Source organism: Lepidochelys olivacea, assembly GCF_965140295.1.
Source record: "Lepidochelys olivacea isolate rLepOli2 genome assembly, chromosome: 6".
Classification (NCBI taxonomy): Eukaryota; Metazoa; Chordata; order Testudines; family Cheloniidae; genus Lepidochelys; species Lepidochelys olivacea.
The window spans coordinates 111,481,790-111,496,897 of record NC_140416.1 but is presented as its reverse complement, the minus strand read 5'-3'; the positions used below and the strand labels follow the sequence as shown (position 1 = coordinate 111,496,897).

The window sequence follows — 15,108 nt, the reverse complement described above, 5'->3', positions numbered from 1 at the left end:
GCTAGAAACTTGTATCTTTTAATGAAATCAGAAATTTTCAGGTAATTACATAGCTCTAGAAAATGGAGCTTTAATAAAAAGCATCAAATATCACAAGACTCATGACAAAAAGGCAAGAGTTGACAACACTGTGTATTCATTACTACATGGCTTATATTATATGAAAGAAAATCTGAGGTATTTTAGTTTATTTTAATGCACTTTTATGTACATTAGTATGTACATAATATTACTGTTATGTTACTTGTTTTCATTTGTATGTTATGTGGAATTTCAATAAATTCCAGCCCAAAGGCTGCTCTATTTAACTTTTCTACATTCCTGTGCTGTTTTAAAATCATACTGTCTTTCTTCTAAATCTTTAAAACCCTTTCCAACAATTTGGTCTAAATTTAGTGCAGCCTGAGATGCATGTCATATTCCAGGCTCAAAAAGAGATTTAAGTGTACATAAGAGGGGAAGTTGCACTAAGTGAGAGTAAGCCTATATCCATAGAGCTATGCCAGGACAGCCCACTAGGATAGACGTAGTCCACACCAACAGGGTTCCAGTTTTTCTGCTGGTACAGGAACTCCACTCCCTAAATAATGTTAGCTACATTGACAGAAGCCGTCTTCCATTATATCTGAGGCTGGACTACACTAGGAAATTAGGTTGGGATAGCTATGTTTCTCGGGGTGAGAGTTAAACGGACCTAACCCCCCGGTGTAGACAGAGCTACGTCAATGGGAGAATCTCTCCCATCAGTGTGGGTAGCATCTTCACTGAAGCGCTACTGCAGTGCAGTGCATCCTGCAGTGTTTTAAGTGTAGACAAGCCCTCAATTAGAGATGTGGTTTTTCATACCCCTGACCAATGGAGCTAGGCTGACATCACTTTTAAGTGTAGATAAGACCAACTTTCTCATTTTAAACAAGGGGAATTCCTTGGGACTGCTGCATTCTACTAATTGCACAAGAGTCCCTGCATGGTGAGACTTCCGTTAAAAGAATGCATACATTGATAAATAGATTTATTTTTACAATATATTATCAAACACCCATCCTTGTAGTGCCTAGGTTGCAAAGGACACAGTATAAGAAGTCTCTTGGGTTACCTCATAAAACTTGTTGCCTTCTTCAGTACATCATTTTATTTAAAACTTTTCCAGTTTTAAAGATTTTGGAGTTTAGGCCTATCTGTGATATTGTATTCCCGTATCAAGCTTCAACCAGCTCTGCAATTTCCAGCACAACAACATGCCTCACATTAGCTGTTCTTATCCTCCCAATACAGTTTTAAAATACTGACAGAGAAAGAAAGAAGGAAGGAAAAAGGAGAACATGGGGGCAGGGGGATGGGAAAGCATGATGGAGGAGGAAAAAGAGAATGGCGGTGCATAAAGAGCCTTTGACATGTGGGGAAAGGAGGTACACACAGAGCTCCTGGTTTGGGGAAAAGAGAGAAATGGGGAAATGGAGGAGGCATACAGAGTCCCTAGCATGGGGAAATGTGGGTACATGGAGCCCCTGGCATGCAGGAATAATGGGGACCCTGGCATGGGTGGGACATATAGAGACCCTGGCTGGCATGGAGGGAAAAAGGGGCTGCACACCGAGCCACCAGCATGGGGGATCATAGCATGGAGGAATGGGGGATATACAGAGCCCCTCAATTTCTGGGGAAAGAATGATGGGGGAGGGAGAGATGGGAGGCACACAGAGAGCCTCTGGCATGTGAGTGGATTGCAGGGAGTCCCTAAACAGAAGGGGATGGGAGGCCATACATAGGGAGCTTGTGGGGTGGAAAGGAGGGATGCTAGGAGCCCCTGGTGCATCCAATGAGCTTGGCCTACAGAAGCTACGAGGTGTGCAACCCCCTACTTTTATAAATTTTTTTAAATTGTAAGATGTTGAAATCAGAACAAAATGTTTCAATCTCCTAAAGCCTAATGAGCTCATCATTAGTATGATAAATAAATACAAATACACACAGCTCGAGACCTGAGCAAAGCTTCTGACCTGTGAAAGAACATACAAAATATTTCTAAAGTTAATATCCTTAACTGCAGCTCTGTATTTCATACTTCATACGAGTAAGGTTAAATAACTCTTGGTTGTAAATAGAACCCCTCTTCCTCGGAACAAAACCCCAAAACTGGGCTGCAGAAGATGGGAAGAAAGCAACATATTCAAAGTTTGTTACAGCCCATTCACTCTAAATCCTAAACAGGATAATTAGACATCCTGATGAAAATGAGCAGAACACCAGAACCGAGGAATTAAAACCGGAACAGCATAAGATGTCTGCTCATCTTTAGCCCGTCTCTTCTGCAGAAGAGTAGTGATGTTCCTGGGGGGAGTAACGACCTAAGGACATGAACATTACTTTTCTGATATCTGTAAATAAATTGTGTGACTGGCTAGCCAGTCACACAACAAATGAAATAAAAAAGATGTCACTTGATCTTAATTTTCAGCTGTTTTCTTCTAATGCTTATATCAGATAATACATTTAGTAGATTTTATATATGATACTGGAAATTAGGCTTGTTTTCTTAGGAAGCTTGTTTTCTTGTTTTCTTGGTAACTTTAAACCTGACGTTCTCTTTCTGTATTTATAATCCAGGTGGTCCTAACAAGATCCCACTGGTACCCAAAGGAGAGGCCTAAATTTAAAATAGCTGTGTCACCATGTTGTTCTAAATCTATAATGATCTGATGTACCCTATATATATTTATTACTGCTATGAAAATATGACTTAGAGTGGGTATCACCACAATCACCAGAACTGCTAAAAGAATGAATTTTAAATTTTTATAGTGTGCCATTCTTTACACAAAGTTTACATTCCTTTTAGTGGCTAGCTATAGAAACAAGTGCTAAGAGAAGATGGCATCTCCTCCTTCATGGGTTTTAGTAGTAATGTAAGCCTACTGGGGTACATCAGCTAGGTGGCAGCAGTGGCAAATTAATGATTTTGCTGCCCCTAGGCCCTGAAATAATTGCCGCTCTCCCCCGCAGCAGGTCCCCACCCCAGCTCACCTCTGCTCTGCCTCTTCCCCTGAGCGTGCTGCCAGGTCCTGCTTCTCCCTGCCAGTGCTTGTGTGCGAAACAGGTTCGTGAAGGAGGAGGGAAGAAGGGGGAATGCGGCGCGCTCAGGAGAGGAGGCGGGGCTGGAGCGGGGATTTGGGGAAGAGGACCAATAGGGCCAGGGAGGGGGCAGGAAAGGGGTGGAGTTGGGGCGGGGGGAAGCAGCCTCTGGCTGCTATTATAAATTTGCCGCCCTGCAATTTTGTCAGCCTAGGCGTTAATACGCTGCTGGGTGGCCGTGCACTTCCTCTCTTCTCTTCGCTTGCGCAGCCTGTTATTGATGCTTATGACAAGACTGACGAAGGCATCTATGTGGATTGGGATTTCCACATGAGCTAGCTTACGCTGGATCTCTTCACGTAATCTCCCCTTGAATTGGTAGAGCTGGGCTGCTTCATTCCATTCTATTGGAGCTGAATTGCCAAAAGTGGGTGGTGGAGGAGCCAGTCGGTCCCTGTTCTGGCTATAGTTTTCGCAGGGGTCCTTCCAACAAACAATGTGGTGGGGTCATCAAAAATAGAGGAGAAGGCCTGGAGGAAGGTGTCCCAGTTTGGCAATGTTGGGCTCCATAGTTGTACTAGGGTGAAGCCCACTGCAGTACCTCTCCCATCAGGAGACTTTGACCTGGTCAGTGGAGAAGAACTGGGGGCAGAGCAGGAACAGAAGGCAGCACTGGTTGAAATTTTGGTAGTCTCTGCTAAAATGCTCTGGGAAGGGGATTTTTGGCCCAGGTATGCTGTTGCAGCACATGACTGTAGCACAGTGTTCTCCTCCCACACCCAGGCAGCCTGCTTTCACAGTATCTGGTTCTTGGTGGCATACTGTGTCAGTTGGGCCTGTAACATGGCATTTTCATCAAATAGCTGGGTGGTCTGCACTTACAGGGTCTGGTTCACAGACAAGAGCTGGACCACTTGTGTCTGCAATATGGGAAGCTCCTCCTGCGGGCTGTCACCCCATTCAGCTGTGTCTAGGATCCCTTGGGACATGTTGGGAAGGGGGCAACCCACTGCCTCGATGTCCAACAGGGACAGCCTTCTCCACAGGTTAGGGATGGTCCAGGCAAGCCATCAGGATCCTGGGCAAAGGAACGCAGGACTAGTGGCAGGAGTTTAGGATTCTGGAACTGAAGCCAGGGGTCACAGCCAGTATCAATGTCAAGAGTCAAGCTGAGGGCCAAGCTAGAGTCAGAGTCAGGAGGTAAACTGAGGGTCAGAGACAGAGTCAGGAATCAGGCTGAGAGTCAATACCAGGTCTCAGGGTCTGTGTTGGTAATTCCAGGGGTCAATCAGGAGTCAGAATACAAGTCAGAGCCAAGGTCAATACAAGGAGATTAGGAACAGAGAAGTAGGGTAGCTCATAAAGGATCCATACTGTTACCTGAACACTTCTAGGGATGCTCCATGGGCTTATATAGGGACAAGGAGCCAATCAGGGATGGCTAAGACCATTGTCAATCAGACCCCTTGAGGTGTAACTTCCTGTGGCATCAAATGTCTGTGGATTGTGGGCTACAGGGAGTAGCCAGGTAATTGCTGGTGGCAGTGTGGGGATGCTGGATTCAAGTCCTGCTAGCCTTTACACTTCCATCTGAATCCCAGTCTCTCCCCTAGATTTTCTTATTTGATAATCTTTCAACACTTCACTTGATAACATCTGATACACTTCATTTTAATGTGCTGTTCATAACCTCTTCTGTACAAAGGAGTTTGTAAACTTCTGGGTCACAACTGAGAAATAACGAGAGATTATGGGATTTACATTATCATTTTAAATTACAGCACTTTGCTTTCGTCACTAATATCACCCATGATTTTTATCTCTTTCTATCCATGCCTGACATTCCTTTTATTGTAAAGCTGAGACAATTCCTAATTGGAAAATAATCCAACTTGGATACAGGTGTATAATGATGCTGCCTTTGGTGGGACACTACTGAGAGTATCAATTCAGGACAAATTGTTTAGAGCGGGGCAGTTACAGGCCAAGGCTGGGTGTCCTTTATTACTAAGGCAAACCAAACTAGCCAAACAGAGAGGACTTCGGTTTTATCTCACTGGCAATTCCATCAGATACTCCAGTTCCGTAGTCTCACCACCAGCGCCACTCCTTATGGGGATGAATGATTATGAAAACCAATACCCCATTAAAAGAAAAAAGGTTCTCCCGATCCCAAAGGACCAAGCCCCTGACCCAGGTCAATATACCAGTCAGATCTTACTCACAAATCACACTGTTGCCAATCCTTTAGAATCTAAAAGTTTATTCATAAAAAGAAAGAAATATAGATGAGAGCTAAAACTGATTAAATGGAATCAATGACATACAGTAATGGCAAAGTTCTTGGTTCAGGCTTGTAGCAGTGATGGAATAAACTGCAGGCTCAAATCAAGTCTCTGGAGTACATCCACAGCTTGGATGGGTCATTCAGTCCTTTGTTCAGAGCTTCAGTGTAGCAAAGTTCCTCCAGAGGTAAGAAGCAGGATTGAAGACAAAATGTAGACGGTGCAGCTGCCTTTTATAGTCCCTTGCTTATGCTTATGCCTCCTTTGGTCCAAGCACAAACTACCCAACACATGGCATGGAAAAACCTTAGAATTCTGTCCATAGGCATGTCCCTGCATGCCTTGCTGAGTCACAAGGTGTATCTGCCTTCTCTCAATGGGTCAGTTGTACAGCTGATGGTCCTTAATGGGCCATCAAACAGGCTAGGCAGTGCTGATGCCAAATTGTCTGGGGTGTCACCCAGAAGCATAGCACAAGTTTGAAATCAGACAGTATAGAGCCAATACCTATAACTCTAAATACAAAAATGATACCCGCATATAGATAGCATAATCATAACCAGCAAATCATAACCTTTTCATAGACACCTTACTGGACCTTCTTTGTACAAGATTTGGTGCCACTATATGATCTTGGTTGCAACAATGATCTATACGGTCACAGTTTATATTAATAACATCACAAGGTGATTTATCTACAATTTTCCTATATATTCAGAGAACAACTAATAATAGATAGCACTTGCCCTGATGGTAGATTTTTGTAAGCCATAGATTTTTGCAAACTTTTCCCCACTGTTTATGGAACTGGGCTAACTCTTACAGCAGCCACCTCCACTAAACTGGCGTTCCATCTCTACTTCCCATTCCTAAAAGAATTTTGACATGAGCTGCCAGGTTGTATTTTTCAGGAATCCTTTAAGAGTCCTTCCTTCCAGACATCTGGAAGCTAGAAGTGTCATTGATCTCACAAGTCCACTGTTTGGCATGGATGGGAGGGTGTAACAGGGCGTGCATGCCCCGCACTGGGACTGCGGGGGTTAATTCCTCTCTTTGGGCTGAGGAGGCCATGCCCCCTCAGCTCTGCTGGGCATGCTCTGACTGGAGGCCAGGTATAAAGGGAGCAGCCCAGCTCATTTGAGGCTGACTGCAGGTGAGGAAGGAGGTTTGCTACAGACTCCTGCTGAAGGACTGCCGACACTCCATGATGCAGAGGCCAGCTGGATGGCAGTTACCCACTAACTCCAGAAGCCACAGAAGGAGGAGAGACCGGGGAAACCATGAGACCACAAGCCGCAGACAAGCGGCTAGGAAGTAACCCAGGGAGGCTTTGTGAGGAGGTGTTTGGAGACCTGGCTGTATTTTGGCTGGATCCCTGCTGAGCTGGTGGTGGGCAACACTGCCACTGACAGGGCCCTGGGTTGGGACCTGATGGGGTGGATCCCCCTATCCTGGCTGCTGCCCACCCTGGGGTGGCAGCCCAGCCACACCAACTCTGCTGACTTGGGCCCTGATTGTGAGGGCTGCTCTGCTTACCTGGGCTCCGCTGCCCTGATTGCGAGGGCAGGTAGACTGACTTTGGCTGTTTGGCCACATTACTCTGAGACCCAGAGGGGTTGTGCAGACATGCCTGTGAGCCTATAACAACCCGTACCCCATCCCAAAAGGGGACAGGGCATGCATGACCTCTGACAGAGGGGGAAAACCAGCCTCTAATAGAGGAGTTTCAGAGTAACAGCCATGTTAGTCTGTATTTGCAAAAAGAAAAGGAGTACTTGTGGCACCTTAGAGACTAACCAATTTATTTGAGCATAAGCTTTTGTGAGCTGCATCTGATGAAGTGAGCTCACGAAAGCTTATGCTCAAATAAATTGGTTAGTCTCTAAGGTGCCACAAGTACTCCTTTTCTTTTTTTAATAGGAGTGAATCTTTAATCTTATTACCTTATTGGACTAGTCACTATTGTTGAATCAATGTTATACTTCTTTCAGGCTGAAATTAGGGAGGTGCATAAATGCTGTATAGCAATACTTTGCTACTCTAATCAGTCTGTTCCACAAAATCTATTACATTTACTGACTGTTAAAAGAGGACCACATGAAGGATTTATCAGCAATGTAGCCTCTCTTATAACGAAAACTCATTTTCCCTCTCCATGAAACATGTTGATGGAATTGTTTTGTCAACATTTTTTTCCTACAGGTTGTAAAAAACAAAGTTCATAAACATTTCAGGGGATCTGGCCAAATTGTTTGCTGAAATTTGAAAACCGAGAAGTTTGAGTTTTTGGCAACTGAAAATCAAATAACCATTTTTAGTTTTTCAAAATAAAACCTAAAATCAGAAAATGACTATTCTGAGGAAATTTCTGTTTTGACAAAATAAAAAATATTAATCTTTTTTGGTTGGAAAAGTGTCAAATGATTTTTGACAGCTCTAATTGCATGATATGCATCACAGCTGGAATTTATGAACATTTTCAGTGTGAAAACACATACTACAAGAAAGATTCTCACAAACTGCTTCCCAAGATAGTGCAAAGCACACCGTCTCCCGTTTGAGATCATGCAACATCCCTTTGGCAACTATATATAAAAAGGAAAATTTTAGAGAAGTCTCTCTAATGTATAGTTAGCTTCTTTTAATTAAATTTAGCTCCTGAAAACAAGGAAGAGAGCCAGCATCATGTGATTATTCAGCTCACTGCGTACCACAAAGATTCTCCATGAACAGCAGTTTGGTAACCACGGCATTATAGAACTTCTGTCATTCTTAACATGATTGCAGAGCAGTGGTTCTCAACCAGGGGTACATGTACCCCTGGGGGTACACAGAAGTCTTCCAGAGGGTACTCAACTCATTTAGCTATTTGCCTAGTTTTACAACAGCTAAGTCACTATAAACTAAAATTTCATACAGACAATGACTGTTCATACTGTTCTATATACTGAAATGTAACTACAATATTTAGATTTGAATTATTTTATAATTATATGGTAAAATAAGAAAGTAAGCAATTTTTCAGTAATATTGTGCTGTGACACTTTTGTATTATGTCTGATTTTGTAATCCAGTAGTTTAAGTGAGCTGAAACTTGGGGGTATGCAAGACAAATAATATTCCTGAAAGGAGTACAGTAGTCTGGAAAGGTTGAGAGCCACTGCTGCAGATTGTCCAAACTATTTAAAGTGGTTTTTACACTAGAAATCTACCCTTAGGTGCTGCATCTTGCAATGTCGTGAAGGCTAAAAATCAATAAACTTTCACATTTATGCCTGATACCCTATTAATCAAAAGCCTGACGTGCCCCCAAAAACGCACCAGCACGTTAAAGATTGTTTGTTTTTTTTACTTAAGATTATATATTTTCAGCTAAACCCTTAATTTATTCCACTCTGTGTAGTTACTGCAGGGAGCCAAGATTAATGCACAGTATTTTATATTGTGGGTGTTACCGTTCTTAGAAGCCAACATTAGCCCACTTTTCCACAGACTGCAAAGAGCTACAAAGGGCTCTCACAAAACTGGGTGACTGGGCAACAAAATGGCAGATGAAATTCAGTGTTTATAAATGTAAAGTAATGCACACTGGAAAACATAATCCCAACTATACATATAAAATGATGGGGTCTGAATTAGCTGTTACCACTGAAGAAAGAGATCTTGGAGTCCTTGTGGATAGTTCTCTGAAAACATCCACTCAATGTGCAGTGGCAGTCAAAAAAGCAAACAGAATGTTGGGAATCATTAAGAAAAGGATAGATAAGACAGACACTATCATATTGCTGCTATATAAATTCATGGTACGCCCACATCTTGAATACTGTGTGCAGATGTGGTTGCCCCATCTCAAAAAAGATATACTGGAATTGGAAAAGGTTCAGAAAAGGACAGCAAAAATGATTAGGGGTATGGAACGGCTGCCAGCTGAGGAGAGATTAATCAGACGGGGACCTTTCAGCTTGCAAAAGAGACTACTAAGGGGGGATATGATGGAGGTCTATAAAATCATGACTGGAGTGGAGAAAGTAAATAAGGAAGTGTTATTTACTCCTTCGCATAACACAAGAACTAGGGGCCACCAAATGAAATTAATAGGCAGCAGGCTTAAAAAAAAATGATTTTTTTCACACAATGCACCGTCAACCTGTGGAACTTGCCAGAAAATGAAAGAACTAGATAAATTCATGGAGGATAGGTCCATCAATGACTATTAGCCAGGATGGGTAAGATGGCGTCCCTCGCCTCTGTTCGCCAAAAGCTGGGAATGGGCGACAGGGGATGGATCACTTGATTACCTGTTTGTTCATTCCCTCTGGGGCACCTGGCATTGGCCACTGTTGGAAGACAGGATACTGGGCTAGGTGACCTTTGGTCTGACCCAGTATGGCCATTCTTATGTTCTTATTTCTGAATTTTGCTTTGAGTTAAATTTGTGGGGCCAAATTTTCTGTTGCCCACCTCTAATACACAAATCCAGGTTTCTGAATGTGTATGTAATCCCACTTGTATGCTTACACAAAGCTAATTGTAGTTAGGGTCATTAAACTTATTTGTACATAAAATGCATTTTTGTGCTTGCTTCTGTGGATTTGCATATACAATAAGATTTGCTCATATATCTGGCAGGCATTTTAATTAAGGGAGATTGAAAACATGCCCCCTAGAATGGTCCATGATTATAGCTAGGTAACAATCTTTCATATTTATAGAAGCACAAAAGTAATTGCTGAACTAGAAGAGACTCACAAGGATTTATTTTGCTGTATTCTGCAAACTACAGGGATTAAATCATGGCCCTATTAACTTCAATGGAAGTTTACTACTAACTTCAATTGGATCAGGATTTCATCCTAAAATTTCATTTTTTTTTTAAAGCTAAAGTTTTGAGCTCTGCTTGTTGTAAAACTGAGATAAATTACAGGGCAGATATCTTAAGTATGCATTAAAAAAAAAAAAAAACTCACCTGAAACAATGTGACCAAAAAAGTTTGGGAATCAGCCATTCCTTCGAAATTTAATATTGCAAACACAGCCAGAATTGCAGAATCCAGCTGGCCAATGCACAATCAGATTTTTCTGCCCGGGTGACTGTAGATTTCCCATGTGGATATGGAGAAGCAAGACAGAATGGGGAAGAAGAACCTGGATGTTCTCCAGCTGACCTCCACAGTTCCTGACTACCCCTGCTTTCCACTTTTAATTTAGTCCTTGTGACTTCTGCTTTATTTCCCCAGCTGAGATCTATGAGAATCTGATTGTCACAGATTTGCATTAATAAATCCACATACTAAAAATTCCAGTTGGAATCCACATTAATTTTTTTTAATTGTTATTTTAAAGGGATCCTGAGAAACAAATTTGGCCCCAATTTTAAATTCTATTAAAAAGAAAGGAAAATACTTTACAAACCTTAGACCAGAAAACATGTTCCCATGACATAAAGATTTGATTCCAGCAGAAACAACTGTTTTAAAAGAAATAAACATTCCTCTACAGTCAGGAGAGTAGGCAGTTTTTTTTCATTGGGAGGGGGTTAAAGTTTTACAATAATAATATACAACAAGCTGTTGTATATCACTTTAATGAGCATTTTGTACCATAACTTATCTCAGTTTATTAAAAATAAACATATTTAATGAACTTCTGTTCCAAATTCAGTTTTTCCTTTATTTACTAATGCAATCCTGAACAATCCAAGTCCCAATTGTCTATGCCCAGAGCCTGAAAACCAAACATTGCCATATTGAGAACTTGGGCTCTGACTCTGCAAACACTTAAACATGTGTATAATTTTACTGCCATAAGCAATTCCATCTGAATTCTCATGAGTTAAGTTACACACATGCTTATGTGTTTACAAAACTGTCTCCTTGAATGTGAAACTGACTATAAACACAAGTGAAAAAGACTTCTTTGATTTTCATTGCCAATGAGGAGACAAATAGTAAAGAAACAAGATAGTCAAAATTAAACAAAAAGAAAAGGAGTACTTGTGGCACCTTAGAGACTAACCAATTTATTTGAGCATGAGCTTTCGTGAGCTACAGCTCAAGTACTTGTGGCACCTTAGAGACTAACCAATTTATTTGAGCATGAGCGTTCGTGAGCTACAGCTCAGCTCACGAACGCTCATGCTCAAATAAATTGGTTAGTCTCTAAGGTGCCACAAGTACTCCTTTTCTTTTTGTGAATACAGACTAACATGGCTGTTTCTCTGAAACCTGTCAAAATTAAACAGGATTTTTAAACTTCTTTCCATTTTAATAATCTATAGTGTTAATATTAACACAAGCTACAATGATTTATTCACAATATATGATTAAGTTGACAATCTTTTAAAAATGTTGTCCTCTAAATAGCAAATTTGTAATCCAGATTAGCACTTTAAATATTTTATTTGGAAAAAGACCACTTTTAAAGCACCTTAAGATGTCTACTTCTACTTTTTTGCCACTCAAATATAAAAAATTGCTATTCTAATTTTATTTTTCCCTTCAAAATGACTAAAGTCTTCCCTCAGCCACCACCCATTAAGACCCAAATCCTCCAGCCACATATATACTGTGCTTAACTTTATTACCATCTGCCATGGTACTACTGACAGTAGTAAAATTAAGCACGCTTACAAATTTGCAGGATTAGGGCCTAAATAAAGTGTGTTTCCAGGTCCAGTTTTAAGCTTTTCAAGCCAATTCCCTGCCTCAGTCTCCTAAAGTGGTTCTAAAACCAGAGTATACACTGCTGCTTATGAAAGTTGACACAGAAAATTGTGGAGGAACCTTAAGTACAGTCATATTAATGCACATTCATTAGTCTCCATTTGTAGAGAGAACCTGCCAAGGGGATTCAAGATCAATACCAACTGAAAATACTTTACCCACATTCTTAAACTTTGACACATAAGTTAAATATTATTTACTTAACTTATTTAATTAGGAAATGTCCTTGGGGTTCTCAGTTTCAAGGATATCAGTGCTTTTCACTGCTTGTCCTTGTGCATTTTAAAACCGAAACAGTTCATATAACCTGTTAACTGAGCTGAACTTGTATGAATACAATCAGAATAAAATTTATAGAAATAATTATAACAGTTAAAAGATAAGAGAGACAAGATGGGTGAGTTAATATCTTTTATTGAGCCAACTTCTGTTGGTATGAGAGACAAGCTTTCCATCTATACAGAGCTCTTCCTCAGATAAGCATTGTAACTATGTTTGCATAAGCACTTTCATGATTCATGCTTTGACTATCTTTTTTTTAAGTAATTAAGATTATGTATATTGTATACAATATGTCCACATTCTTTAGCTTATACTAAACAAGTCTCTGTGTGTTGAGCCTCTGTGAACTATACTCTATTTAGTATTCAGACCAAATCAGAAATAAATCTAAGCAAAGCAGTGTAATAAGTTCCATGACCACACAAAAATACTTCAAGTGGCTACTTCCTTTCTCTATTTTCACTATACACATTCTATTTCAAAATATTTTTAAAAGAAGTTTCAAGCAATTCTGCAGGGAAGATCTGCCCATCCAAAACATGTGGTGGCAAAACTGAAGAAAACTAAGATTTATTAGTGACCAGTCTTTGAACTACTTAGTACTTTCTCCCTTACACAATAACAAAACTGGAGTAGTATTAAATCCATTAAGTGCAAGTGGTCAACTGAGTGGAAAGGGCTGCTCAACGAAAGATCTTGGGACTTGTTACATATAATCACAGAAATGTAGGGCTCCTGCAGAACCCAGCCAGATTAATTTCCCAAAGGGGCAAGCATCCATCGATCATGAGGACGTAGTGCAAGGAGGGGAGAGGGCAGGCCCCCAGGAAACACTAGCTGCTCCGACTTCTGGTCACCTTAGGCAACCTTTTCTCCAAGAGGCAATCATCTGACACATGCTGCATGCATCGCGTCCCCAGCCAGCCGACGGGCCGCTATCAGACGGCAGCAGACGCCTTGCTCAGTCACGGCCCATGCCTGTCTGAACATCGGGATCTTGTGTCTCTTATCATGAACGCTCAGCTATTTATATTTATAGTTCAGGACTTTTTCCCTTTCCCAGTGACATTTCAATCTGCAACCAGAGGAGGGGGAAGGTTCCCAGCCCGGTCCTGGGGAAGAATCACACCTCCTCCTCGAGCACAGAGACAAGGGAGAGAAAGGACAACAGGGGACCAGAGAGTGGGGGACAGGAGGAGAGAGAAACAATGCGAATGTCCAGAAAAGCAAAGAGGAGAGAGAGAGAGATGGCAGAACGAGATTGCAGAGATGGCAAAAGGAGACAGAGAGAGATGGCAGAAACAGAGAGATAAAGAGAAAGATATCAGAGATAGACCTATCAGAGATGGCGGAGATCAGAGATAGACAAAGAGAAATATCAGAGATAGAGGGAGATCAGAAATAGACAAATAAAGAGAAAGATACCAGAGATCAGATAGATAGATTAGATTAAAGAAACTGGAGCTAGAAAGAGAAAAGGGGGAACCCGAAAGAGAGACAAAAGGGAGAAAGAGAAAAGGGATCCGGGGAAAGTGGAGGAGAGAAGATGCCAGAGGGGTTAAAAGACAGAACAAGGGCCCGAGAAAAGCGAGACGAAGAGAAACGGCAAATCGGAGCGAAGAGAAGAATAATAATTAATAAAGGCACCAGGGTAAACACGCCAGGAGCCAAGCAAGACGCCACAGCGCACATGAGAGCCGCGGAGCCTGCCCCCCTGCGAGCCCCTACGGCCCCCGCCGCCGCCCCCCTGCACCCACCTGGCACCTGCAGACGATATCCGCCTCGGTGGCCAGCAGGTCAACCACCTTCCCTTTGCCTTCGTCCCCCCACTGCGCCCCCAGCACCACGGTCACTCTGCTGCCTCCCGGCTCGCCGCGCGCCCGCTTGAGCCCCGCGCTGGGGTGCGCGGCGCGGCCGTTGGACGCCCGGCTGGTGGCCATGGGGCCTGCCTGGCTCGCTCAGCGCCGCCCGGCCCGGAGCCCGGCTGTGTGCGCGCTACCGCGCCGCGTCCGCCGCCCCTTTAGCCGGGCCCCGAGCCCGCCCCGCGCGCTGACGCGCGAGCCGCCTGCCCAGGGCCCGGCCAGCCCGGAGCGCGGGACGGGCGGGGGCGGGCAGTGGGGGGCAGGCGGACTCAGAGGCCGGCCCCAGCCGGAGCCGACACACACTCGGGGGGGACTGTGACTGGATACACTACACTGACACACACATACTCCCTCTCCAGCCTGAGGCACCAGGGGTTGCATCATTGGATGGACACAAACACACACTCCAGTCACAGGCACCAGGGGTTGTGTCACTGGACACACGCACACACACACTCCAGCCTGAGGCACCGGGGTTGTGTCACTGGACGGACATACATTCCAGCATGAGGCACTGGAGTTGTGTCACTAGACACACACACACACACTCCAGCCTGAGGCACCAGGGATTGTGTCACTGGAAACACACACTCCAGCCTGAGGCACCGGGGTTAGAATCATAGAATATCAGGGTTGGAAGGGACCCCAGAAGGTCATCTAGTCCAACCCCCTGCTCAAAGCAGGACCAATTCCCAGTTAAATCATCCCAGCCAGGGCTTTGTCAAGCCTGACCTTAAAAACCTCTAAGGAAGGAGATTCTACCACCTCCCTAGGTAACGCATTCCAGTGTTTCACCACCCTCTTAGTGAAAAAGTTTTTCCTAATATCCAATCTAAACCTCCCCCACTGCAACTTGAGACCATTACTCCTCGTTCTGTCATCTGC

The 15,108-nt window shown here is 43.0% G+C and overlaps 1 protein-coding gene across 1 annotated transcript in view; it reads right to left on the bottom strand.

Moving 5' to 3' along the window:
* ADSS1 (adenylosuccinate synthase 1) overlaps nt 1–14,372 on the bottom strand; it is a 48,635-nt gene extending 34,263 nt beyond the window's left edge. Inside the window, exon 1 of the mRNA XM_084631757.1 lies at nt 14,119–14,372. Coding sequence (XP_084487883.1) covers nt 14,119–14,301 — 183 coding nt within the window. The 5' untranslated portion in view covers nt 14,302–14,372. The remainder of the gene's footprint in view (nt 1–14,118) is intronic.
* Nucleotides 14,373–15,108: the final 736 nt, after the last annotated feature.